At 36.1% G+C, this 27,217-nt stretch overlaps 1 protein-coding gene and 1 long non-coding RNA gene across 3 annotated transcripts in view; one reads left to right on the top strand and one right to left on the bottom strand.

Annotated features, from left to right (window-relative positions):
• The window catches only part of LOC112686898, a 66,303-nt gene extending 39,952 nt beyond the window's left edge, over positions 1 to 26,351 (top strand). Inside the window, exons 1-6 of one of the 2 annotated variants that reach the window (XM_025559371.1) lie at positions 22,310 to 22,392; positions 22,538 to 22,796; positions 23,541 to 23,715; positions 24,359 to 24,550; positions 25,110 to 25,239; positions 25,988 to 26,351. In XM_025559371.1, the coding sequence (XP_025415156.1) occupies positions 22,550 to 22,796; positions 23,541 to 23,715; positions 24,359 to 24,550; positions 25,110 to 25,239; positions 25,988 to 26,293 (1,050 nt within the window). In that variant the 5' untranslated portion in view covers positions 22,310 to 22,392; positions 22,538 to 22,549 and the 3' untranslated portion in view covers positions 26,294 to 26,351. Of the gene's footprint in view, positions 1 to 22,309; positions 22,393 to 22,537; positions 22,797 to 23,540; positions 23,716 to 24,358; positions 24,551 to 25,109; positions 25,240 to 25,987 lie in introns of those variants that run through there. The other variant, XM_025559370.1, reaches the window with a different exon arrangement.
• Positions 282 to 2,392, bottom strand: LOC112686900. Its single transcript, XR_003148931.1, has 3 exons — positions 826 to 2,392; positions 626 to 758; positions 282 to 570 (listed from the first exon to the last, which is right to left on the bottom strand). It is a non-coding gene; the product is annotated as an uncharacterized LOC112686900 (long non-coding RNA).
• Positions 26,352 to 27,217: the final 866 nt, after the last annotated feature.

The raw sequence follows: 27,217 nt of genomic DNA, 5'->3' as shown, positions 1-27,217 counted from the left end.
TTTAATACATCTTGAATTTGTGGGAATAATATTTCAATTCAAAGTATACTACGTTTATATTGGGATTAAAAAAATAAATAAAAATAATTACGATAAGAACGGTAAAAGGATATAATAATATATGGCAAAAATATTAATTCGACTTGGAAGTGTTTAAAATTTTAATTATCATACCGTTCATGTTTATGTTCATGAATCAGTACGTTTTTCGTGTTAAATACATTCGGCGCGTTGTAAATAATACGTGATATGCGCTCGACACTCGTTTAAAATGTTCATCGATCATTTTAAACGTAATACATTCGATTAACTTATAATCGTACAAAAATTTTGGATTTTAAAGCCGGTCGTACAGATGCGTGAGCCGGCTTTCGGCGACCACTGTTTAGACGGCGGATACCGTTTGATGATGGAGTTCATGTTCGTGTACGAGAATCCAAGGCAGTTTTTATATGCCTTACATCGACGCCGAGAGATTGTCACTTCGTATGTACGAGTGCTCAGGCGTGTACGTAATTTTGATTAATTTCATTTCGTGTAAATGTCAAGGTGCTTCGTGCTACAATGTCACTGATGAAATATCATGTTTTTAATATTTTTATTGAAACAAATATTAATTACTTACCGGAGGAATAAAACACACGTTTCACGGAAGCAACGTTGCATACACGTAGTTGAAATGTCCTCGTGTCCCATACGAACATTTCCCCCGCGTACCATCTTGTCGATCATATAATAATCGTTGTAATTCCAAAATCCTAAAACAATTCAAAAGTTATAAACTAAAAACGTGTCCGATGAACGAAATAACAATGCCACGCTCACCGATGTTTTGGCTCTACACAACTGCACAGAACCTAATGTACGCGTATATAATCGTGATGTTTAAAACCAACTGTTTGTTGTTATTATTATATAGGTTACGCCATTTTAGTGGAAACGAGCTGACATAATATCTCGTGCGCTACAATACTTTCGTCTCGTGTTATTACGCGTAAGTACAGATCCATTCTACCTCGGCGGTACGTTACCTCACGTCCACCCTACAGAATTACGTTTAAAAACACGTACTCGGTTGCGACCTGATCCAGGCGCCACGTACCAAACAAAATACGTATTCAGGGGTGCCATTTAAGTTTTTTTTAAGGATGTTCAAGCAATTAAAGACGTCAATTTTTTCCCACAACCAGGCCAACATTTATGATTAGCAGTGATTACTGATTAGCCACGGTGCATGCACAACATTAAAGATTGGAAAACTGAAGGCCAAAGTGACAAGGCCATGTATCAGTGACGCCTAGGCCAATAATTGAAGATGAAAAAAATTCAGGGTGTGCGAGTGTGAGAGTTTTTAAGAATTTCTCATGTTATCCCGATGTACAGCTATTATTTCCGTTTGAAACACAACCGAATTAGTACGTTTTTCGTGTTAAAGTCATTCGGCACGTTGTAAATAATACGTGATATGCGCTCGACGCTCGTTTAAAATGTTAGACGATCATTTTAAATGTAATACATTCGATTAACTTATAATCGTACAAAAATTTTGGATTGTAAAGCCGGTCGTACAGACGCGTGAGCCGGCTTTCGGCGACCACTGTATTAGATGGCGGATACCGGTCGATGATGGAGTTTTGCCCGATACGCGTGTGATTGAAATTATGCATCGTAAAAGTAATTAATGCGCTTAATCACACAACAACGGGCGTAAAGATCGATGTTAGAACGTTGGTTTCACTGAAAAAAAAAAAAAATAAAAAACATACATATATAAAAATTAATTACGCACAATTAAGATTGATTCGTGTAACCACGACACTATGTCCACATAATGTATTACATGCGTTATAGTTTGTGAGAGTGAACAGCGCCACGAAATGATGTAGAAACGAAGACGACGTGGGAATGATTATATTAACATACCGACGGTAATTATTTATCAAGTTTTAAGTGGATCAAGTGTTTTGTGATGAGATCGTGTTTTCGTTGCAGTGTATTCCGACACGGTAACGTTGTATACCATTACGGAAAAGATTGATGGCATTTTTTCGGATCGTAGTAAGGGCCTGGGAACCGCACTCGAACCAGTGTCACCCTCCCGATCTGGTCCCTGCACGGCGTATATTATGCAGGTATCATCTCCATATATACACGTACAGCTCGTGATGAAATTAAAACGTTCTCAGCCTGTCAGGAGCGTATCCAGAAACGTTTTACGGAAAGGGCGCAGTAACACACTTGTCACGACACAATGCATATAAAATTATATTATTATATTTTTTGCAGTTTTATAAACTCCTGTTAGTAGATGTAATGAACTTGTGAAAAATAATCGAAAGTCCAATATATTATTTTGTACATAATACAAACCTATTTTTAGATTTTTGGGGGGGGGGCGTGAGCTCAGGTCAGTTCCCAAAAAAATTAAAAATAGATTAAGATGATCTCTGGGTAAAGAAATGTTGAATGCCCTAGGAAACTTATCCATTAAAAATGACACAACACTATAAGCAATAATTTTGATGAAGTTATCGATGCATTTGCAGAAAAAAAGACTAGAAATTTTTTTTTTTAATTTAGAAATTTTTTTAATATCTATATTCGAATACCTAATGTTTAATTTACTTTTAAGAAAACAAGTTTTTTTTTAAATTATGAAGATTTCGTATAAAAAGAACCTACATTCTAATATTTATAAAATAATTTTGTACGAAATGCTGAGACGACGGGACTTCTCGGAGTTACGAGGCCCGGGGCTCTAACCCTATCCTCTCGCCTGCCCCGGTCACACGTTCTAGCTCCGCGGACCGGATCGTAACAATAAACAGAGTTCTGTTTTCGCAAGCACGCGCAATATTCTCGGCCCGCACGTTAGGAGTACGCTCAGCAACATTGTGGTAATGTTTTTGGTGTTTGCGCGTCTACGTATATACGGCGGGTTCGTTTTCGCGACTAATGTGTGTGCCCTCGAGGGCGCACCGGACAAGGGGTGATTTCGTTCGAAGCTTACAACAATTGTTTAGCTCGTGCGATCCAAGTCCGTGTACGCCAAGAGCTGTGTGTTACAAGTTTGCGTCACACGGTGAAACGCCGGCACGTGTACACGTACACGACCACCAGTCGCAATGCACTCGAAACGTCAACCCTTTGGACGACCCGAAAGAGATTTCGCCGCTCCAACTGTCCAACCCGCACGTCGTCACATTCACGATCTGTTTGTGGGTCGCGGCGGGGGCACTCTTGAGTCACGTCGTCGACTTGTGTACCGTACGGGTCGCCGTCCGAGTTTGGGTCCGTCACGGATTTTTCGTTACAACCGAATCGTGCGTAGACGAGGTTCGCGCGACGTTAGATTGACCTGATCAGGCGAATAACGTGAAATACGTCGCGGTGTGACTTGACTTGGGGCACGGTTCCAACGCGAGACGGACGACGACCGTCTTCTTGTCGAACACAATGGATTAACCGTTATCGTTGCACGTCTACCGGATTCGAGGGCGAACGATCACCAAAGGCGACGTTTGATCGCGACGAAATTATGTCCGGACAGTAAATCCCGCGTTGCCGGTACAGTTGAACCGTTCCACGGGCGGTTTGTAATTGAAAAAAGAAAAACAGCACCGAGAACAAAACGTTCCGCGGCGAAAATGTAGTCCGTCACCGGAGGCTCCGACCGTCTGGTTGAAAACGCGCGAAACGCTTAAGGATCGAGAAAAAAAATAGCGCGTCCTGTTCCGCGAAACGTTTTGCACACATGTAGGTTAGGTTGAGGTTACGCTGGTTTTTACACGTATATGCCCTCGATCCCACCCGTTTTCGTTTTTCGACTTTTTCCAACGCCAATTATTTAATAAGTTAAAAAAGTCAATTTTAGACTGCGGATGGGCAACAAGGAGACACGTGTGCCCAGCCCCATCCGTAGTTTTTCGATTTTTGCAGAGGGGGGGCAGAAGTTGAGCAGGAAATCCGGAAGAGGTGGCAGGAATCGAGCACTAAACATTCGGCGTCGGAGAAAGTTGAAAAATTAAAACGGTTGGGGCTGGGGACACGTACGTCGTACACCCGATCGCGGGTCGTACCGTTTGGTCTCGCGAAGTCGACGAAATATTCACGCAGGTCCGACCGGGGCCCGACGGGTACAACGTGATCATGCCGATCGTAGACGTTATGTGTTGTATGCGCACAAAGATACATAACAATACGGTACATAATGTGCGCGCATAAACAATAAACGCATTTTACGAGCCGCGCGTTCGTAGCGCTTGCGCAAGCGGTCCGACTTTGTTCGGCTATTGTCTTGGTGCGATGTATTTTTCGTGTTGCGATAAAACGACCGACCGCTGCGACCTGCGCGCGTAATGCGTATTGTTACGTTGTATCAACGCGATCGTAATAGTAGTCATAATTATTATAACGTGTTTTGGCGGACGATAATTCGAAATCTCCGATTCTACACCCTCCGTGTACTATGCGCCGGACCTAATGGTCAAGTCGTATAACTACGTATATACTAATCGGAGGAGGCTCTTCGGAAACTGTTTCGACTGTTTTACAGTTCGTGTTGAAACGGAATAATAATAAACACGAATTAGCGGTGCACGAAGACTCGCTAACCTAACTTGGTAAACTTAGAAAAAAAAAATGCCTTTTCACCGGTTAAAAATTCGATACGATGATATTTTTTTCAACCTTTAATTTTACTAATTATTTTTAAGAACACAATTTACAATAACTACGAAGAATAATTATAAATATCAGTCGCGCAACTAGTGGTGGGGTTTGGGTGTTGTAACCCCCCTCGAAAGTTTTCTGAGATTTTTACAAATTCTACGTAGGAAAAAAAATGGTTTATCTTAAACACGCGTAGCGGCTGATTCATATGAAATATGAATATTATTCGTAATATAATAGATAACAATTGTTTGTGCCTGAACCGTTCCTACGAGTATGGTGGTCGGCGGCTCTGACTCGCATAATATAGGACCAGGTAATAATTATCACTGTACAAATTATATATAAATTAACAAAAACCAAATATATGATAATGCACCCGAGTTCGGGTACGTAATAATATTACAATAAATAATTAATCGTATTAGAACAAAATAAAATGTAATAATAATGCGGGCGCCATTGTTAAATAAATAATAATAATATTCACAATAACGCCTTATGGGTGTAAAACATACAAACGATATATAATCTTAATCAGAATACAAACATAATTAATAAATACAATAAAAAAGACAAAAGATATCACCAGCCACAGGATGGTCAACTTGACGTCTGCGGGCAATGGCGCAACACTACACAGCTACACCACGATGACAATGACGATCCGTCCCTGGAAAATATGGCCGACAATCGGCGAAAAACTCGAACGATACACAAATCCCGCGTGACGACCAACGCGAGAAGATTACGCGGAGCGTGTATCGCTAGCGAGTGCACGTAAAAGACAAAGACCGCAAAGGCCGAGTCGCAGACCGGTCATCAGTACAGCTCCGAGATGTAGAGGGGGGGGAGTGCCATGAAAATTCTCGAAAGTTCGAGACGTTCATGGCACAATGAACGACATGTTATGGCGCGAAAATTCAAACCATTGTGGTGTTTGAACAACAATAATAACATGACGTTTTGTAACGTTCCGATCAACTTTAAAACATCAATAACCTTGCTGTTACGATTTCTCTATAGTCGATTGTATAATACTTTTTTTTGTGGTATCACAATATGAAATAGAAGTTAAACAGTTTAATCTGTAATTTAAATATTTTAACCTAACTCAATCTTACATCCTTAATCCCACCAAACACCTGCTTATTTTTTTCAAATTCACAACCCCTCCCGAAAACCAATACTTGTTGCGCCACTGACAAATATCCATCGTTAATATTTCAGTATAAATTTTAAACATAAACAATTTGCTTTTCTCGCTCTTTGACTAGCGAATTCATCGATAAATTCTTCATAGGTATTACATTTTCTATGTGAATTCCCTTGTGCTGATTTTCATAAGTTCAACATTAAATTCACACGTATTGTGTACGATTAAACAAAATTTATACATTTCAAAAAGTTTAATGGCAAAATTTCGTTTTGAAGGCTGTATAAAATACGATATTCGCACAAGTTTGCGACCCTGACGTAGGTACAGTTCGCCATCCCCTTTGCTACACCATCGAGTGAAAAATAAATATCACAGTCCAATTTGTTAAACCATGTTAATCGGTGTATTTGAAAGTAAAATGGTTTTGTATAATGTATTATATAATGCCAGTGGTTTTTAACCTGAGGGTCATGAATAAAATAGGTTTGTGGGTCATAAAAAATAATGAATAAAGTGAATTGTTTATTTTGTCAAATTTTCAAGTGAAAATTAATCAAAATTGTATACCATATAAATATTTTACCGGTTATTAAATTACATTTCGATCAATAACATAACATTTTTTTTTTGACGGGGTCGCATTACAAAAGAATAAAAAATGCGGGGTCGTGATCTAAAAATTGTTGAACAACCATTGTCTTATGCCACTAACAAAATCTAAGACCTACATCTAGGGTCCCGATTCACCAGACCCCTTGCACCAGGGCTGGATTCGTGCCTATCCTGCAGTCCGTCCGAATAGTTTTCTTTACGTGTAATTATTATTATTATTAGAATACGTGTGTGATGAAAAGGTGTCACGAAAGAGTGTTTAATTTACACTTGTACATTGAGCACCGATTTCTAATCGATGTACAGTTTCAATACTGAATCGGTTTACGCCAAAACGCGTCGAGGCAACGTTTTAAGAGAATAAATTATACATATAATATATATAAGACACTTTTACCCGTATAATAACGATAAGTTATTAAAACTTTTACAAAACGCCCAAGCGTGCTATTTGTATACTATTTATATATATTGCGATACAGAGAACGACGTAATGTCAGATATATAGCGAAATTGTTTCCAATAGGATTTAAAACAGTTAAATGGCTGTACAATGAAATCTCTTTCTAGCAGCAGACATCGTAGCGAATGCAGAATACGTCCGCTGTTCAGGGGTGTTGATTATCGTATTATTGTTGCGTCTAAATGTCTAAAAGTTTGTGTTGAATTTTCCAATTGGTCAATGAAATAGTGATCACTAGGTTCAGGATACTTATGATCTTTAAAACACATGTCCTTAAAAAGAAAAAAATCAAATATGACTGTTTAAAATGTTTATTATTAATTTTGTTTTTACTCAAAAGATACAATTGTACATTAAAATGCGTATATTTACCATCACTGTTTTGCTTTGTAATACCCTTAAATGTTTTTCACGTACATTATGTTATTATAATGTAATTTTATTCTCAGTTACAATTTTTACTCCAAATATTTTACAAAATATCACTAAACAGGCGCGTACAAAAGGTGAGGTTTACACCACTCTTGAAATGCCGGAAAATTATTAAATATGTTTTTTTATAGTACAAGTGGTATATGGATTATATAATTATGAAAACGAACCTAAAACCTCTCTCAAAATATTTGTTTGTGTACGCGCATGTCACTAAATCATTTTTTGAAAATACATCTTTTCCGAATCCGGTAACAAATTTGCGTAGTCCGAGCAATATGCGAAAATTTAATTTTGGGTATTTTATAGACGGAATAAAAGAGTTTTATTACAAAAACAACTGTAAACTACTCACGACATACCATACACTAAAGATTTTATGATTAGCCACTATAACATCCGATCGGTATCACCACTTTATCGCAATTATCAGTCGTAACTGTCGTAATATAAAACGTACAACCAGTAAAGATTTAGTATTAAAGATAAACTTTCCATAAAGTACCGTACACGTTTTATATTTTCACGTTTACATTATTTGTGAAACCAACAATCTCTACCTATGGGTTTTGTATTATAAGTTATTTTTTAGTTGGAATATAGTATGCATTTATTTTATTTTTTTTATTTTAAAAATATGTATTTATTCATAAAAATCCCTAAGTATGCAGCAATATGCAAAATAAAAAGTAATGTATTTGATTCTATGTCGTAAGAAACGAATTTATAACTTGGTCCGCATGCTGCACGACTAAAAAAAAAAAAATGTGAAAAAAGTCGTAAACATCCTAACTCTAGTGATCACGAATCAGTGAGGAGCTAAAATAATGTAATATAAAATCAACGCGAACTGGTTCCAGAAAAAAAAAGAAATTGCTATTTCATCGAAACGAGTGGTTCGCTTACGATGCTCGTAATGTTGTAATGACACAATGTTGCTGCGAAAATTAAAAATAATTTTTATTTTCGGTCTGCTAAAATGTACTATGTTATCCTTCAAAATGGTGACCGCCTTCGTAATGATCCGTGATGTCCGATAATATGTATTATTATAACGTCGTTATGTCGAAAATCTCGAAAATATCTCTCGGGCATGTGCACGCGTCGCGCCGTTTTACAGAAATTAAAACGATCGAGAACGAGGAAAAAAAATCCAGCGAGCACAAAGATTGAACCGCGTTCGGCTAACCGAATAACCATAACGAGGTCTTATCTTTATTAATCGTTTCGTTTGTGGGCATCGAGAATCTGAAATGTTATTTGATTCGTTTTCTCGGTGAAAAACGTCGTACAGCGGTGTCGTTTCAAACGTTTTGCTCGTAATGTACCGCAATAATTCGACGGACCGATCGATACACCATCTGCGGCACATGCATCTCGCGCGCTTATAATTTACGTTTCTTTGTTACGGTTTCGATACGATTGCCGATTGGACGGGGTCCGCATTAAATTGCAGTCACTGCTACACGGAGTCCGCCTCCTTAGGGTACCTAGAAAAGAAACAAAGAGTATATTAGTTTACACTCTTGCCCGTGTAAATCTGTAGGAAAACATTGAACCGTCATTGCCGTCTGTGTACTCCGATCGTTCGATAAATGTGCACGTGGCGTTTTCGAATTATCGTGTTGCAGTCGAAAACGAATATCAGATGGACCGTCGACTTCGGTTGGCGGACCTAACGCGGTCATCACGATGGACCCCGGTACGACTTATTTACGTTCTTGTTACGTTCGCAGAGTTGACACTCCGACGGAAAGTACAATGATTCTATCGAACGAATAACCGATTCGACAGCATACAACGAAGCGACGACACACAACGCGGCGCTGTCACATCGCGTTCAGGGCTATAAGTTCGTTACGGGACAAGTTCACCGGACTGACCCGTTACGCAACGCACGAAAAACAAAAACAAAACGAAAAACAATGGACACGAACGTTCAGCGGATTACGAAATCGCCCGTCATCTCCAAGACGGAACAATAGGTAGATAATGTTCCACGGCACGGGCGCCCGCAAGAAATTTATCAGGGGGGGAGGGTGCATAGTTAAATAAAACACCAAAAAGTATGTTCAAAAATGTATTCTTAGCAAACAATACGTCGGAATTATTGAACACTTCAGTCGTTCTTAAATAAAAATTGAAGTTTTCGCAGTTGTTCTCAAGTGCAAACCTTTTTATAAACCGTTCAACTAATTTTTTCCAGGGGGGAGGGCAAATGCTCCGTCTTGCCCTTCCCCCCTTTTCCTCTTGGTCAGCGGAAAAATCGTTCGCGGCGATATCACGACTACTAACGCGCGATAGGCGGTCCTAAAAAGGTGCAGTGCCATTGCGGTCCGCGACGAATGACCAGGGGCGTATGTCGTACACGCGGCGTTCACCGTTTGCAAGCCCGAGTACGAGTGCGCGATGACGTTACGAACACGCATGAACTTTATGTTTACGATTTCCAAGCTGCGGCGGGAACGGACCCTTTGATGTACTGCGTATCGTCGGACAGGGTTTTCGAGTTCTACCCCTCCCCCCTGGGCCAGAGAAAAAAAAAGTTATGAAGTGATTTTTGAAACATTTTTCGTTCTGAGCTAAGAGTAAAAACATAATTTATGGTCGGACTATGGTTATACTCGCCGAGAAATGCGTGTTCGTATGATAATAAGAATTGATAATTCACGATAATACGACTGTTTTAGTACCAGCTTCTAAGAAAAATGTATGAAATAATATTTATAACGGATTAGTGTTCGGCCGTACGGGTACAACATTATACCTATGATACGTATAACGTAGGATATAACATTATACTTATGTTTTAGGATGATTGTATATCTTACAAAATAAGAGAGATGTTTGGAGGGGGGGGGGGTTATAACCCGTTTTTGAAGAATTTGATTATTTGAAAAAAAGAGTCAGTTATAAATTGGTAGTTTTTGGAGTGCATTAATTTTTTTTAAACCCCTCTTCCCCCAGAGTTGATTTGAATGTACGCTACTGGATGTTATTATACGTTCTTGACGCACTTATCGGGTCGAAAATCTGCAGGGACGCAGCCGCCAGACGTCGCTGCAATCGTGTGCGCATTCGATGAAAACGGTTTTTCAACAGTTCAGAACTGTTAACGGCAAGTTGCTGTGGTAAAAAAAAAAAAAACAAGTCTTTTTCGATTTCAATGCAGACGAATACGCAACGATGTCCACGCGGTCGGCCGTTCCCATTCCGACAGTACGATACGTGGCGTATCTGTACGGTGCAAGACCAACACGTGCCGACGCGATAAGGACGAGTCCGCGCGAACGCATCGGAAAACTGCAGTTTCGGTGCATTGGGGTCGAAAAATACACCTAGAATTTCGTCAGCGGGATGCATCGAGCATAGCGTACACGCTGATTTCTGAATAATGCTTAAATTGGTCGAGTTAAACACGTAGGAATAGTTTTTTATGTTGTAATTGACAGTACAAAGTGGTTTTGGTTTTGTCGTCGGCCTCTAGACAATGATAATAGTAGTCCTCAATCTTCTGTTTTATCGAATTCAATTAATTAATTTATTTTTTTAAAAAAAAGCTAGAGGAAGGGCAAGCGCACTCCTTTGCACCCCCTTTGCGTCGCCCATGGTCAGCACGTGTTTTCCTTACATACAACGCGATACGTACACAAAAACAGTCGTTTTCAATACGACTCGTTGATTTTTTATCATTATCATCATCATCATCATCATTATTATTATTATTGCTGTTGTTGTTGTTGTTTGTCGGGAAAAACGAGCGACCAGACCGGGTTTGCTGAACCGTTCACCGCGATAATGCGGTGCATGCATGTACATTGGCGTCGATTTGCCAATCGATTTTTTTTATTTAAACATTATTATTACTGCTCTTGGAAAAAATTCCGAATAAAAGACAGACACGCGTTTTATTACGATACGGAATGCATTTCTAATCTAACAAGGGGAAAAAAGTAAAAATAATAATAGTATATATAACGTCGACCGTTTTCTTGTTTTTTTTTTTTTTTTTTTTAACGACAATATTTTATACACTCACGTTTATATGCGCGCTGTCGTGTACACACATATACGCGTGTGTGTGTATGTATACTGTATGCAAGGACTGATGTGGAATAAAAAAAAAAAATTAATAAGAAAATCATATTTATAGACACACTAGTATTAAGTGGTTTATGTTATTTTGTTCGAAATGTATTTTCAAACGTAATTTCACGGGAATGACTAAAAAAAAAAAAAAAAAACCAATCTGTTCAGGTACAACAAGTATAAGATGGAAATTCTTCAAATGTGTTGGTGCGGATAAAATATGAGGCGGGTGTTTATATATGTATTGGTATAATATATTATGTGTAAATATGAATATGTATGGATGTGAAAGATGCACGAATTGCTTGAACAATTTTTTTCCACGTTAACTACGATTAATCAACATGTATTCAAAGCACTCTTTTTTTATGCGTGAAAATGTAAACGCGTTTTTGAGTAGGTATAAGTGTACACATTTCTGGCATAACAACGATCGTATACAATTATCATATTTTCCTTCATAAATCTACACACGCGTGGAATAGAAAAGAAATGTCAAGGTTAATAATATATGTGCTCGCGAGATATCTCCAACGATGTGTGTCTTCTTCGTACACAAACGTTCGGTCAACGTCGTTCATGCCGTTTACGCTAGATTGATTTATGTGCAATTGATCGACTTATCAAGAGGGAACCGAAAAATTCCATTTTTTTTTTTTTTGTTCATCTGTTAAAAACCTACCTATTTGATTTTCGACAAAATTATACGCATTTCTATCGATCAAGTTTTCAAGCAATTCGTTTGGACAATCACTTTTCACTTTCAAAGCCATAATTACTATAGTAGGTGATCGTGTAAATTTACATAATCGTCCGTATATTTTATTATATGTACAGCACGGATATATTATTGTTATAGCTCTCGAATTTGAACGTGAATTAAGATTCACGTGATCACGTGTTTTTTGTTCACGCGTGCTTAAATTTAAAAATCCGTGAATTTAATTCCCGTGTAATTCATTACCACGGATACTTACATAACGTGTGCCTAAAACCAGAACTAAAAACTAAAAAGTATTTATACCAACTATTTTAAAAATAAATGTTTCATAAACAGTATTATCGTAAAATGACGGGGATAAGTGGATTAATCTAGATACTACACATACGACAGAAACGTGGAGATTTCTATAAACAGTACGAAGTTCCTACTACTAACAGACAATAATACAATTTCAAATTTAATAATAAAAGCGTGATTGAATAACAGAATTCATGTGTTCACGTGTAATTAAATTCACAAATTCACGTGAAATAGAGACCTCTAATTGTTATACATACTCATACAGAGGTTATTAAAAATACAATTTTAATTTTAATAGGCAAACCCCTGAATTTGTTGCGACTAACGACATTTTAGAAATTGCAGTTTTCAAAAAAATCATTGGATAATGTGTTTGTTTGCTCTTACGTATCGATATATTGCACATGAGCCGATGGACCGCCAAAACGGACCAAAAAGAAAAGTAGAAGACATTACAAATGACTTGTACGAAATTACCAGAATATCGTATACTTACGAAGTTCACGTATTCGTTCTAATTATTACAATGTGTTATACAATGGAGTTGGTTCGATGCATTTCAATTCGATACATTCCGATGAAATCTTAACACACATCGATATTATCGAAACGAATACACTGCCATATTAACGTAAACATGAACAATTATAAGACAATTTATAGATGAATCGTTGTGAAAAAGATTAAACGATTGAGTTATGAAAGTTGGTCGGTTAGAATATCGCAACGTTGACGACCGGTTGCACATTGTTCGGACACTCTGATAAAACCGATTCGTATACTGTCTAGTGTACCTAGTTGTAAATAATACGAAAATTAAAAGCACTATTTTTCTCTCGATATTTTAGCAATAACCGTGACATAAAGTAACACAATACACGAATACGATGTAATTGTCTGTTCGATCGTCGCCACGTGCCACGTATAAGCTAAAACTACGATACTGACATCACGTTCCGATCACACGGTTGTTATTATGTAAATAAATAATCATAAAAATCAAAGTAAATCTCAACGCGCATTATTACCTCGATGTCCTACTGCATCACCAGTTTAAAACTTCGGTGCGCGGTCAGAGCGTAAGGTCGGAAGACGAAAGACGTATTTCAAAACAAATGATCGAAAAAAAGGTGTTTCCGGTAAATCGAAAATAAAACATTGCGTTGCTCACGATGTAATCGTAATACCGCGTTATGTAGAAATCTACAGACGCCGTCGCTTATTAGATAACCTAACCCAATCCAGCCGCGCCTGCAGACTTCCGAAATTAATTGTTATTTTATCGCCGCGATGAATCCGTGAGGCACGAGTGGTCAGTGCGTTTCTTTATGTGTGTAGATCGCATCATTGAAATGTAATTACACTGAGATGTGTCAGACGCGATGGATTTCGCTGGCATAAAAAATCGTTAAAATCTTATTGGGCGCGCGGAAGAAATATTTTACGTGATCGATCAGACGTATTACACGCGCGGTACACGTAGACTCGCGCACGGTAGAAGTTTCGTCCGTCGGTTATAATAACATAATTTATGCTGCTGGTAATACTTGAATTATATGCACGTATGGTAATGTGTTCCCGTCGCCATAACTTCAAAGATAAAATCGACTTAAGTATAATACGTTGCAGTACGTCTACATTCGAATTACTATATTTTTATTTACATATATAATTAATATATACACACGCGCGCGGTAGGCCTATTGGACTTATTTTTACACAAATATTGTGCGATGCAATAATGCAGTGTCATCTATTTTACTTTTTACGCGATACTATTATTTTGTAACGAAATGTATTACATTAACATAATCACAACAATTGTTATCGAACATGGTGTACTGTGTACGTGTTGTGTAGGCATAAAACGAACGATAACTTAAGCTCTCCCCGCACGGGGATACTCAAAAGAAACTGTAATCGCCAAGATATCACTAGACTGGGCGACTAGGCAACTTCAGTTGCAGGTTATCCTCACGTACAGTACACCAAATGTTTAATGTCGCCTTACGATTTCGACGCCGCTGTTCAGTTTTCCGTGTTACATGTGTACAATAATATTTCTGCAGCAAATAACTTAAAATAAATACATTTTTTATGATGTCTAGGAGTGATTTGAGTAGCGATGAAGAAAATATTCCTTATTTTTATTATAAACGCCACTTGAAAAAACCCAGAAGAAAATGTTGGACCAATTCTTACATCGAAAAAAATATTAACTGCAGACTGTTCGTTATTGCTAAAGAATTACAGGAAACTGATTTTTGATTTCATAATTTCATGTAACATATATGATTTACATGGATATAAATTATTCATAGCCATGTGCCCAGAACCTGTGAGCTTACCTTTTGTGGCTACATCACTCCAAGCTTTTTCCGTTATATTTTTTCCGTAGTAGATTTTTAATTTGTAATCGCTCGGGATACTTTTCCATTTGTTGCACGAATTTTATGTTAAAATTTTGATCCATATTATACTATTTTATTACACATGAAATAATATACAATAAAAATTACCTGGCTACTCGATCAACAATGTAGCGAGGAGACTATTCACGTAAGCTGCTCAGTCACCGAGATTTCAATGGTGTCGTTCGAATGACGCCATTTAAACGCAATTTGCTCAGTCACCTAGTTACCCAGTATCCTAGTATCCAGGCGATATAAAGTTTCTTTTGAGTATCGTCGTGTGAAGAGGGCCTAAAAAATAATTATTATGAAATTCACAATCGTTAAAACTGTCGTTCAGCTATTTATTTACGGTCCGTGTACAGACAAAGTTTGAGTTGCATTTTACTCACCAAATTTTAGTAACTAATTTTAGTTTCTGAATAGGACTTTTACTGTGCGTACGATCGAATCGAAGCGTGTTTACATCACTTATTTGAGCGTTTTCTTCCGCGGGGCATCTGAGAAATATCTGAGTGTACCTCGTCCTTGTCCCTTTATCACTAGTAAATAACGACTCCCGTTATTCACTAATGGTTCGCATGTAATTTACGCGTGCAACGCACGTGTTAATAGTATCTGTAATCAATCATGTGATATTGATGTTTTTTTCGCCGCGTCGTACGTTTGAAAATTCCGAAGCGATGGCCAGTCGACCGGTTCGAACGAAAACGATTCGCAGTCGTAACGTTTCGCGTGGACATGCGTACACATCGGGTGTTGTTTATAAATTTTTTCTTATGAACAAGTATACTACAAGTTCGAGAGGGTTTAATTTAATGAAAACTTCATTTCCCGGGTGTTCGCAATGCGCAGTTTTATGTGGGTGTTCGCAGTTTTCATTAAAACTGCGGCGGTATCAGACTAGATTTACATCGAAACATGCATTAATGTATGCATTAATGCATAATTATGTCGAACGCAGGAAACATTATATTATTTGATGGGGGGGAAGGGGTTGAAAATGTGTAAAATTTTCATAAATAGCATTACAGCTTTATCACTCATTATAGAATATAATTAATTTTATACTCGTGTTTTATATTTGCACGTCTTATGAAAAACTTTGAAATAACTATTAAATTCGTAGGTAACGTCATATTTCATACAATTTTCTCCGATATTTCGGGTGAGTATTATTTTCAATATTTATTCTTTATTATAATACAAAAAAAAAAAATTCAATCAAGGCGGAAATTCGTCCTTCTGGATTTCACACTAAATTCATATAAATTATTTGTTCTATAGATAATTGAATGTCTCGATGTGTGTTCATTAACGCCAATCCCTTTAACCGTGACTGCCCCGTCGTATTTCTTAAATACGTTTTTAAACGTTTAAGGGTAGACAAAGAGCTACTTACGAAGAAGAACTACTAGTTCACTAGTCGTCGTGGTTACAAAAAAAAAACCCATAAGGGGATATATCCCCCCCCCTTCGCACGCCACTGATTATAATAGACCGTCGAGTATTTTTTTTCGGATCGATTCGATCACATGATATCGTACTCCGACGAGATCGTGTTTTATACGCAGAGAAAAGTGGCTGTCGTTTACGTTGACAAACATAATACGTCTATCTCAGATCGTGACGTGATTGCACGACTTAAACGTAGCTACACGTGCTTATCATATCATGATATAACAGTGCACGGACGTATAACACGGCCGTATCGTATGTATTATTGTTACGGCCATACGTACCTAAATGTACACGATGACAGCGGTGGCAGACGACAGACGTGAGATCATCGAAAACCTTAACTACGGATGACCGTCGCATGCGCCCGCCATAGTTGAAAGTTAAGTGATTCGATTTCATTATTGTTCCAATCTAATGTTATTATGTAAACGTACGAGTTTATTTCTTATAACGATGTTTGTATTTTACATCCTTTTCACGTAGAAGTATAAATAAAATTTTCGTCGCGTTATTTAATGTGTTTGAAAACACCTTATATTAAATTTCTATTGAACCGCGATCCATGTATTTTGAATAAATGAATTTTCATACCAGTCGATCACGCCCTCACTTATTGGTCTTCGTTATAAATATCGGGAGATAATAATAATGTATAGGTACAGTAAAGAAGGAATTTTCAAAAGTTGCGGTCTTTAAGGGTCGAAATAGTTTTAAGCCGGTCGTACACACTCTTCGGTTGCCTAGGAAATGTTTTATTTCGTAAAACTCGTCGATTTCAGTAATTGCCGACTGTGGCATACGTAAATGATTGTATTTTAAACGAAAATAAATCACGTTATCTGAATATATACGATGATGGTGGTGCGGTTCCCTACGATTTTCAGGTTTACCACTAGCGATCGTCGAATCGTAAAATCACTGCCGGGCAAGTTCATTAAATTCGACCGTCGATTTATAAATACGTTTCTAAAGCTCTTCCTATTCCCGTAACACATTCGTTCGTCGGCTGAGTGCGCGCGGCAGCGTTTGTAAACGGTTCACGGCCGTCGTGCGTAATATATTACCATCGGACATCGCGTATTACTACGAGTGGCGTTGTTATACCGTCGGCACGACAACGACGCGTTTAGGATCCGCGCTAAAACCATTACTCCGTCCGTTTCGCGTTCGGAGAGAGGAATAACGGGGGGAGGGGGGGAAATAAACGTGTGCATAAAAAAACAACAAAAAAAAAAAAAAACAAAAAAAACCGTGAGGCGACGACGTATAATAATGCAACGCTCGAAACATACATGCAGACGTATTACGTGTACGGATCTCGGACTGAGGGTTAGATATTGTACGCGCGAGTGCTTAACGGTATGTGTGCGTCCGCATAAGCGCGCCCGGTTGACACCGATTAGTCCACGTCGTCCGAAAACTCATTTACCCGTGTGCAACGCTCTTATTTGCCTTCCACCGCGCCCGGTATATAATAAATAACCGCGTACGTAAAATACCGTTCGAGAGAGGCGTTATGAAATATCGGACGCGAGTCGTGACGTCCTAGTTTTTATTATTTTCGTATTCTATTCGATCGTTATTATCGTTTTTATTATTATTTCGTTTGGCCGCGCGACCCGTTCGCCGCCGTCGCGAGGTCGTGCACGACAAAGGGAACACGATTCGCGCGCTTGCTCCTGCCGTTTGACTCCTTGGCCGGCCAAGGACGCGTTACCGTTTGTACAGTGTGTCCCTAAGCGTGTCTCGCCGCGGATCGTCTTGACCGTTGTTGTTCACGTTTCGGCGATTTATTCACCGGAACGCGCGGAACCCGTAAGCGCACGGGATTTACATGACAATGCACACGGATATACGAACGTGTAAACACAATGTCAAATGCATGTCCTTTTCTTGAGAAATATAATAAAAAAAATGTAACTTCGGAACCGTTTTTTTTTTTTTTTTTTACACATTTCTACTTTTTCGTCGTCGTGTTTCGGGACACGAATGACGCGTACATGAGGCGAGAAGCCGAACGACATTTTCGATTTCAACCTATTTACCGCACGAGCGACTACAGGACTAACAAAAAGCCACCGCAGCAGATGTGATTTCAGCCGCGGACCATCGAAAAATATCGTAACAAAGGTTGGCGATACGGATCGATGTGCCAAGGGCGTAAGGGGCGCATTCGAGGTCAACTAAAATTGGGTCTTTTGTATAAAAACAGTGCTGAAATAAAACGCATCGAGGGCATCACGAGAGGTCGTTACGGCACTGTGTAGTATGTACGAAACATGAGTTTAATAAGGATATTAATAATTTTAATGATCGATTTTACTGCATAATACAAACTTTAAAAAATATTCGTAAATGTAAACAGAAGACCGTTGATGATGCGGCCAAATCAACAGGTTAATAACAGTTGACTATTGTTAGTATTAGATCTACTTGCCTTTTGTTGGTAACGATCGACCATGGATTGGAATGTTTTTTCCCGTGCATTATGTTCTCGGCAGATTTCGATTTTTACCATTTTTATTGGTTTTTACGGATTTTTTTTTTTTAATTCGCTGCGCTTCTGTCTAATTCATAATCAATGGTTAAAAGTGAACAAAAAACTGTGAAATAATAACACACCACACAATACGGTTCAGCTGAATAGCGCAACACGAGGTATAGCCTAGGTAAATATAGGCATGGGATTATACATCACGTCGCTGCTGCCAATTAAATTGAAAACATTGTTTTTTGTTCATTTTTTAACATTGTTTATTGTTTTTAAAACAATATACAATGATTGTTAAAGACTACGGCCTACTGCGGCGGCAGTGATAAGTCACGTCCGTAACGCTTTTTGGTCGCAACGGCCTATGAATCCGACTTACGATGCCGCGCCTAAAGAAGTTTCACTTTAAAAAATTCAACTAATTATCTTGCAGGTGAAGACTTTTTAGTCGTAGTACAAACGTTTAAGCTGTAGGTACCTGTATACAATTCAAATACCACACACTTTCTGATTTACATAAAACCAAAACTACCATACCGATTAATTAGATATTTTGAGAGAATGTAGGTACTTGTTACTATGTTTAGGTTCCCTAAGAAAGAGTTTTTCGAAAATCACGTTTTTTAGGATTAAAACAGTTTTTTGGTTCAGGATTGAAAGTTAGAATATCTCAACACTTTTCAACCAAACATTTATTTTTATTTTGAAATAGTAAATGTTCTAAACTATAATAGTGTATTAACTATTAAAATAAATACAATGAACGTGGTAGAGGCAAATTTAAAAATAAATTATTAAATTAAAAATAAAAATATCTCAAATAATAAAAAACGAAATGTAATTATAAAAAATAGGGCAAATAAACTTTCAAAACGAAAAAAAAATAATAATTAAAAATTGTTTGCAATAATTATTATTTGACGGTCATATCCAGAGCAATTATTTTATGGCTAAAAATTCAACAGCTGTGTCCCTGTAGGACGATGCGAGTACTGCAGCATGTTTTTCATATCGTTGTGCACGTAATAATATTTTCGAACGAAAAAAATATGTTTTTACACAGTTATTGTTGCCACCTAACCTAACCTTACCATCTTGGATAGCCTCCGACGCGGTGATTGACATCAGTAAAATAATTCTCAAAATATCAATGCTGATTACGCCGCGGCCTTCAAAATATCCCGCACACAGTAGACTTCAACATTTCAAATACTGTTTTCGAATTAATTATAATTTTAACTTTTGACGTATTATATCGGTCGACTTGTGCGCAGTTCATCTGGATAATCGACCGGCGAGAGCTGCGATCGTAAATCCGAACGAACGTATTATTAACTTTATCGTTTTCGGAGATTAAAACATTTATTGTTTTTATTCCTTATTAGTAATCAACATAATAAATAAATAAATAAACGCTCGCGGACTAATAACATTTTACAACATAATTTCCAAGCGGCCCGTGTTCGTGTAAAACAACTGCGAGTTGTTAAATTCGAATCATTTGAAATTACCGTTCGTACGTGCCATTCGTTCGATTACATTATCGTCAGAGTCATAGGTTTTACGCACACGCATGAAACATAATTAGTCACCTAATCGTTTTATTTATAGTAGTGCTTATTGACTGCACAGTGTGGTCCGTGAAACATCGCATTAATGACAAGCGACCGAAGAGATATTTCTCGTTTTTGACTTTCGGCACATCCATCTTTTCCATTTATACCTCTGAAGATTTGAGCTGTCTAACCGACATGGACTTGACACTGCTAATTGTCCTCGTATTTCACCATTCTCCAGACTTGATTTCTACCAGTGCAGTTAACGGCCAGTAAAATTCGAACCGTTTTCTCGAACGATATGAAAGTTAAATATATATATTTTTGTTTTTGCGATTCAACAATGTCGATGTTTTTCGATCCATCGCAGTTCTAAAAGTGTACGAAAAACGTATTACTTATTACTAGTGTACGGATTTTAAATCAACAAAAAACTAAAGAAAAGTATTATACTATAATAAACATATTATACATAATAAAGCTGTATACATCCTACAAAAAAAGCATAAAAAAACCCATTAAAAATGAGTTAAAAAAAAAAAAGAAATAATAATTTTGTAAATGACTATGCGGTATTACAACAAAAACTGAATTATAATTTTGAGTAGATCGTTTTCAGAGCAAGAGCATATTTTTATGTTTATTGTCGTTTCAAGATAAATTAATCTACTATATAATTTACGTTAAGTGACAAACACACATGGAAAAGTATGTCAAGAAATGATTGAACAAGATTTGGAACACATTGAATAATATTAAAATAAGTATAATCATTTCAAATAAGTTTATTTAGAACACATTTTGAAAAAAATTAACTTAAAAGCAAAAAAAATTACACAAAATACCCAAAAATTATAAATATACAAAAAACGTAAAAGATACAACGATAAAAAGCAAAATGAAATGTCGTGCATTTTATTCTAAGTAGTACAAATAAAATTTTTAGCTGATCTAGCTTAATTTCTAAACAATAGAATGAAAAAGAAAATGCCTTCAAAATCCGCGCTCTACTTATAATCTAACTAGCATGTCGTTTTATATTTACAGCTTTTAACTTCAGCGGCTTGACTTTTAGATTTATTTGTAAGCATTTCGCTCCGAGTTTCAATTAATATTCATATTCTCAAAATAATTTTGAGACTTTTCTAAAGTTCATCTATTGCACAATCATAAATCAACTGTTTCAGTATCAAACTATTCGTAAAAGCATAAATGGAGTGCAACGATAAAGGTATTTCGAATTTTATGAACTTTTTTCAGCGCATAACGCGTTCGTAAAGAACGTATAGTCGTAAAAAAGTAAAATAGTCAATCAAAAAAAAAAAAAAAATGTTTAATACTATAAATGTTGAAACTGTTTGTTTAACACTCAATCGCACCTATGTATGGTTATTATGAGATGACCTAAATATTTTACCTTCTTTCATTTTCTTAACAGATAGCTGCTGAAATTCTTAAAACTACGTGGAGGAATTAATGCGATGTTCACGTTGGATTATTAATAAGCTTTATTATGAAAACAAAACTTGTTTGGCGCTTGCCGCTCAAGTCATTGCTATTAACATACCACATTTTAGATTAAAGGACTTTAATTATTGTTTTAATATCGCGTTCGCGGTAATTTAATAAGAGAAAGAATCAAAATATTATAAATAATCCAAACACGTGAGATAAACTTGATAGACAAATAAAAACGGAAGAAAAAAATATACCTATAAACAATATTATTTCAACTATAATTTATGGTGCCAGATGGCATAATAATGAGTTTAATATGATAATACGTTGTAACTGTGACTTAACTTGCACTTTATTACCCGAACAGCTATTAAAAATGCATCCATTTTTTTTTATCGCTTACCAATTTACGTCTTTTTACCGGATAAAATTATCTCGAATAACACGTATATTAGAGCAATCGCCGAGAGCTTTAACGTCATATCCGTTGAAACAGTAAACCGAGTCGCATAATCGACAAACTTTACCATAACCAATACGATTTATTATTCGTCGTCTAAATCAGGTGAGACATTATCGAAGCGTATGCGAGACGAGTGTTCGCGTTTCAGTATTTTAATGATTATTGTGCTCTAGAAAAATATAACACAGCGATTTCTTTGCATTTAAAATAGATTTTCGTGTTTAAATAATATGTTTATCTTTTTCAGCGAAAGAACAAAATGTCAAAAGTAACGTTCATTTGCATCGTTGTCCAGCTGTTGATGGTCTCTTACCTGGCGGACACAGCCCAAATTTCAACCATCTCTCCTGTAACTACTACTGCCAACCTCGACTCGACTACTAGTCAGACCGTACTAGAAGTTGGAACGGACACGTCGATCTTAGTAACAGTAAAGGAAATATTAAAACAATTGAAAAATGCATTTTGGGCCATCAAACGTTTGTCCAGCGATCCAAAACAAATAGGTAATAATAATAATAGTGATAATGATGACCCCTTATCGTTGTAAGTGCAACGCGGAGTAAAACGTTGAGTCGATTCTCCGTCTGCTCAAGCATACAGTCATATTTATAGACGTGCGCAGACCTGCATTTCAGGGGGTGCCTAAAATATTTTTGATCCTTATCTAAGCATAACGTGTGGGTACAATTGATAGATTACAATTTACACGTATAAATGATTTTAAAAAATATAACTTCGATTTTTTATCTATTATTTTGATACATAAGTCCCGATGTACATGTTTTCCTCGGGTCTCGTATATTTTCTTCGATTTTTTATGATTTTCACTTTTGCAGTCAACTGTAGTGTTATCATAATAGGTTTTTGCACGAAGATGTAGAATATCTAGTTTTGTTTCTTCCAACTACGAAATATCATTTATTTTTTATCAAATATTTTAGAACAAAATACATTCAATTTCAGTAACTTCAGTTAAAACGAATGCTCCTTACTCTTAGACTTAAATCGTAGAAACCCTATTTACAACGTTTCGGGGAGTGCCCGAACATACCCGGTGCTTCCCGTGCGCACGCCTATGGAGTATATTGGTATATATGGTGTGGACATTAATTCCATGCACCTGTTTTCGTAGCAATTCCCGCTGCCACAAGGTCTTTGATTTAGTTTTAAATATATAACAAATATTTATGTTACATTTAACGATCGATCGATGTCTGCATTTTAATCGATTTATTCGGCACATTCAGGTCGGTCGATTTCAACGGGAATGTGTTCATCTGTCGAGAGTACATATTCGGGAATATTAAGCGCTGCGTTGAAATTAATTTTGGAACAGTTGATTGCTGAGATGAAGGAAGAATTGTCCGTTACTCAAATCGCCGAGTTGCCCAACTACAAAAACACGTTCGACGAACAAAACGAGTGAGTCATATTGTTTTTTTTTTTGGCTATTTTCAATAGAAAAATTTGCATTACGAGAAAACTTAGGACATTATAATTGTGTTCATTTACATTCCTGAGTGGCATTTATATTGTGCCTATAACGATATAGCTTTAAAGGTTGTTGTTCGTTATCCTTATTATATTATGTTCTTCTCGCTAAATTGTACATTGGCACAATACTGATGAATTTCGAAAAATGTACTCCTAATGGACTAATAGTCTCACATAAATACAAAACTCGTATGAGTAACCTACACATATCACACTGCATATCGCGTTACCAGTACACTAAAGTACAATACATAATATATGATTATTGAAATTTAATATAATACTTGGAAATAGATTTTCTGTTTGTTCACATTCCAATACATTTTACATTTTAACCTATCAGATACCTTGAAGTGTGTACATTTTTATAATTAAAACGTTTTTCAAATAAAAGTGAAAAATCCATTTTAGCAGAACATTAAATGTATTTTTTATTCGATTTATTTCTATGTTCTCGTCATCTGCTAGTGTAATAAATACTACACACTGTAATAAATCAACATTGCATATTGTGATGGAAAACCTCGCCGATGTTTGTATCCATCCATAAATAGAAAATTAATTTTTACAGGATTTCAGAATTTAAGTTAAAAGGTTTGACACTCAAAGGTTTGGAAAACATTATAATAACACAGTATATCATCGATTTTTGTGGATTGGCTTCTACAGTTGAGATGTATGTACCGACATTGGAAATCACGAGCTCGTACACATTGAAAGGAAATGTTAACGGATCACCAATATCCGGTGATGGTATACTGAAGTGAGTTAAAACATTGCAGGTGCATTTCGTAAACAGATAATCGAAAATCGTAATTTATTTCGTTCGACAAAATTATGACAAAACGCGATAGTTAATTAATTATTTGTTAAGTAAAGATTAATAATGTATACAGAGATGTTTAAAAATTCTTTGTGGTTGCGCATCAACTCAATACTTCATTCTTGTGAGTTAAATGTCCAATGCTAACTAGTCGAATTTGTAAATACATTCAACATTTCAGAAAAATATTCTGCTTCTAAATATGAAAATTAAAAGTATATGTAGATTTAAAAAAAAAAAATAATTTTAATAATAATGAATTTGCGAAGAATCGTTTTATACCAATGATACCATCTAACCGCAACATTTATTTGTATAAAATTTTTGAATATTGACCAAACAAATCGATTTAACGTGAAAAAATCATTTCGATAACAATATACGCTATATAAAGTTCTATTTTTTTCCACCGTTTATAATAGATGTCGATATTATTAACTGAAACATTAAAATCTAATGATATTATTAAACAATGTAAATTTATCATATTGGCCGTTAGTGCGAGTATCACGATGATGGGTTTATTTATGCAAACAAACATGGAATGCAACGCAATGCTTTTAAGCAATGATGTATGCGAATTGGCTGTCAAAAATAAGACGGTGGACTGGTCGGCGGAAAAAATGATGGTAATAAAAATAATACTTCTATAACACGCAATCATTACGATTAATCGCTATAAATGACCAAACAACTCGCAGTACGGTTAAACATTTCGGTCACTAACGTAGATGACAGTTGCTAAGTTTTTTTCCCCTCCTAAGACGGTATTTACCAAGACGAAAATATGTTCCAATGCGAAGGAATGTATACGAATACTTTCCATTATTAATTTATTAACTCATTTAATAACAGACAAATTGATCGACATTTTTTAATAACTTTGTTAAAGAAACTTGTTTTCGAGATAAAAATATTTTCTCAGTAGAAATAAACTTCTCTATCAAGTATTGATTATTCTAATTTCATAAATATTGATCAAAGACAGATTCTGTGAAAATAGTTAACGTTTTTTTTTTTATTCTAATATTTTTCAACCAAACACAAAATATAGGTTAACTTATAAAGACATTTTCTAAAAATATAAGCGTGCCCGTTCAGATTTCTTGTGGTATCAACCAATAAGCTTAACTCATACCCAGTGTCCTATATATAGGGCACCTGTTATAAACATTATTATTGTACCTATTTTAGAATTTTCTTGCCCAATTTATCGTTATCTACTACGCCGTAGTAACTACGGAACACAGTTCAAAGATTCCAATGAGTAAAAGTAGTAGGAAAAACTCAAAGAAAAGAAGATTGAAAAAAATAATTCACCTTCGACATGAATAAGTTGTAATTGTAATTTATAATATACATTCTCCAATTTTCTAGGTAAACTTGAGCAATATTAAGTATAAAGATCTGTCTGAATCACAAATCAACATCGAGCTCAACGAATTCATTAGGAATTATTTGAAAACCAACAGAGTGTTCTTGATACAGGCAATTACAGATTTTATTGATCAATACAAGAAAAATTCTAAAACGCATCAAAGTCCTGCATTGTTTCTTAAGGATTTGGAACTTGGCTTGAAACAAATTCCTATCGAGATGGACAAAAAACAGCGGTCCTTGCAAATGAACAATGCGAACACATTGAATATGTTCGTCAGCTTATTCGTGAACCCCGTTTTATAATTGTAACGTAGCCATCGTGCGGCTAACGTATATGGTGTACCGTACTTTGTAATGCTTTTTTCCGAATAAAATTATTATTTCCTATTAAATAGTATTTGTCAGTCTCTGTGTGTTTTAATTATGACAGTGTATAATAAAAATGTGGTTAATACAGTTCACTAAAATTTTATAATAATCATTCGTACGTAATCGATATTGTGTACACCAGGGATGGGCAACTGGCGACCAATATATTAAATGTCTAAATATAATATACATATCTCCATATTGACATAGCTAATATAGCTATAGGTATTGGATAAGTATTGTATTGGTTTAGCAGTCCAATTGAATTGTATAAAGTAAATGCTAATTATCAATTTTAATGCATTTTTTAAATATTTTCGCTTTTTTTACTCTGGTCCGCCAGATTTTTAAGTTTTATTAATTGGCCCTCTAGTTGCGATGGTAACGACGGGTAGTATATAAATAAAAAAATTGTGATATTTTTTTAAACATCATCTACGAAGTATTTGTACTAACAGCAAACATACGTATTGCCAATCCAAAGAAAAAATTTCGACTTTTTTCCTACTGAGTAAACATTAGAATCATCATCATTCGAAGTACACAAGATACGTACCGAACGATTTTTTCTGGGCATTATCATTACAAAAAAAAAAAATCCATAAGTACAACTCGTATTTAATTTTATGTTGTACATATTTTGCTTGTTTTTTAGTTTATATTGCTTTACATATTGTTGATATTGTTAATTATTGGGCCATAAACTGGTGCTGGGAAAAAAGCAGAAAAATATTTCAAAAATAGTGCCTTTGTGTTTTTATAAAATTCCCGTAATAATATTGAGGAGTTCAAAAATCAAATTCCGATTGCGTTCGAATACTTATAAAATATAGTGCATACAGTGGTCAAATATTGTAA

Source organism: Sipha flava, unplaced genomic scaffold (assembly GCF_003268045.1).
Source record: "Sipha flava isolate LNK unplaced genomic scaffold, YSA_version1 329_pilon_pilon, whole genome shotgun sequence".
NCBI classification, from domain to species: Eukaryota; Metazoa; Arthropoda; class Insecta; order Hemiptera; family Aphididae; genus Sipha; species Sipha flava.
This window is presented reverse-complemented; position numbering and strand designations above follow the sequence as displayed.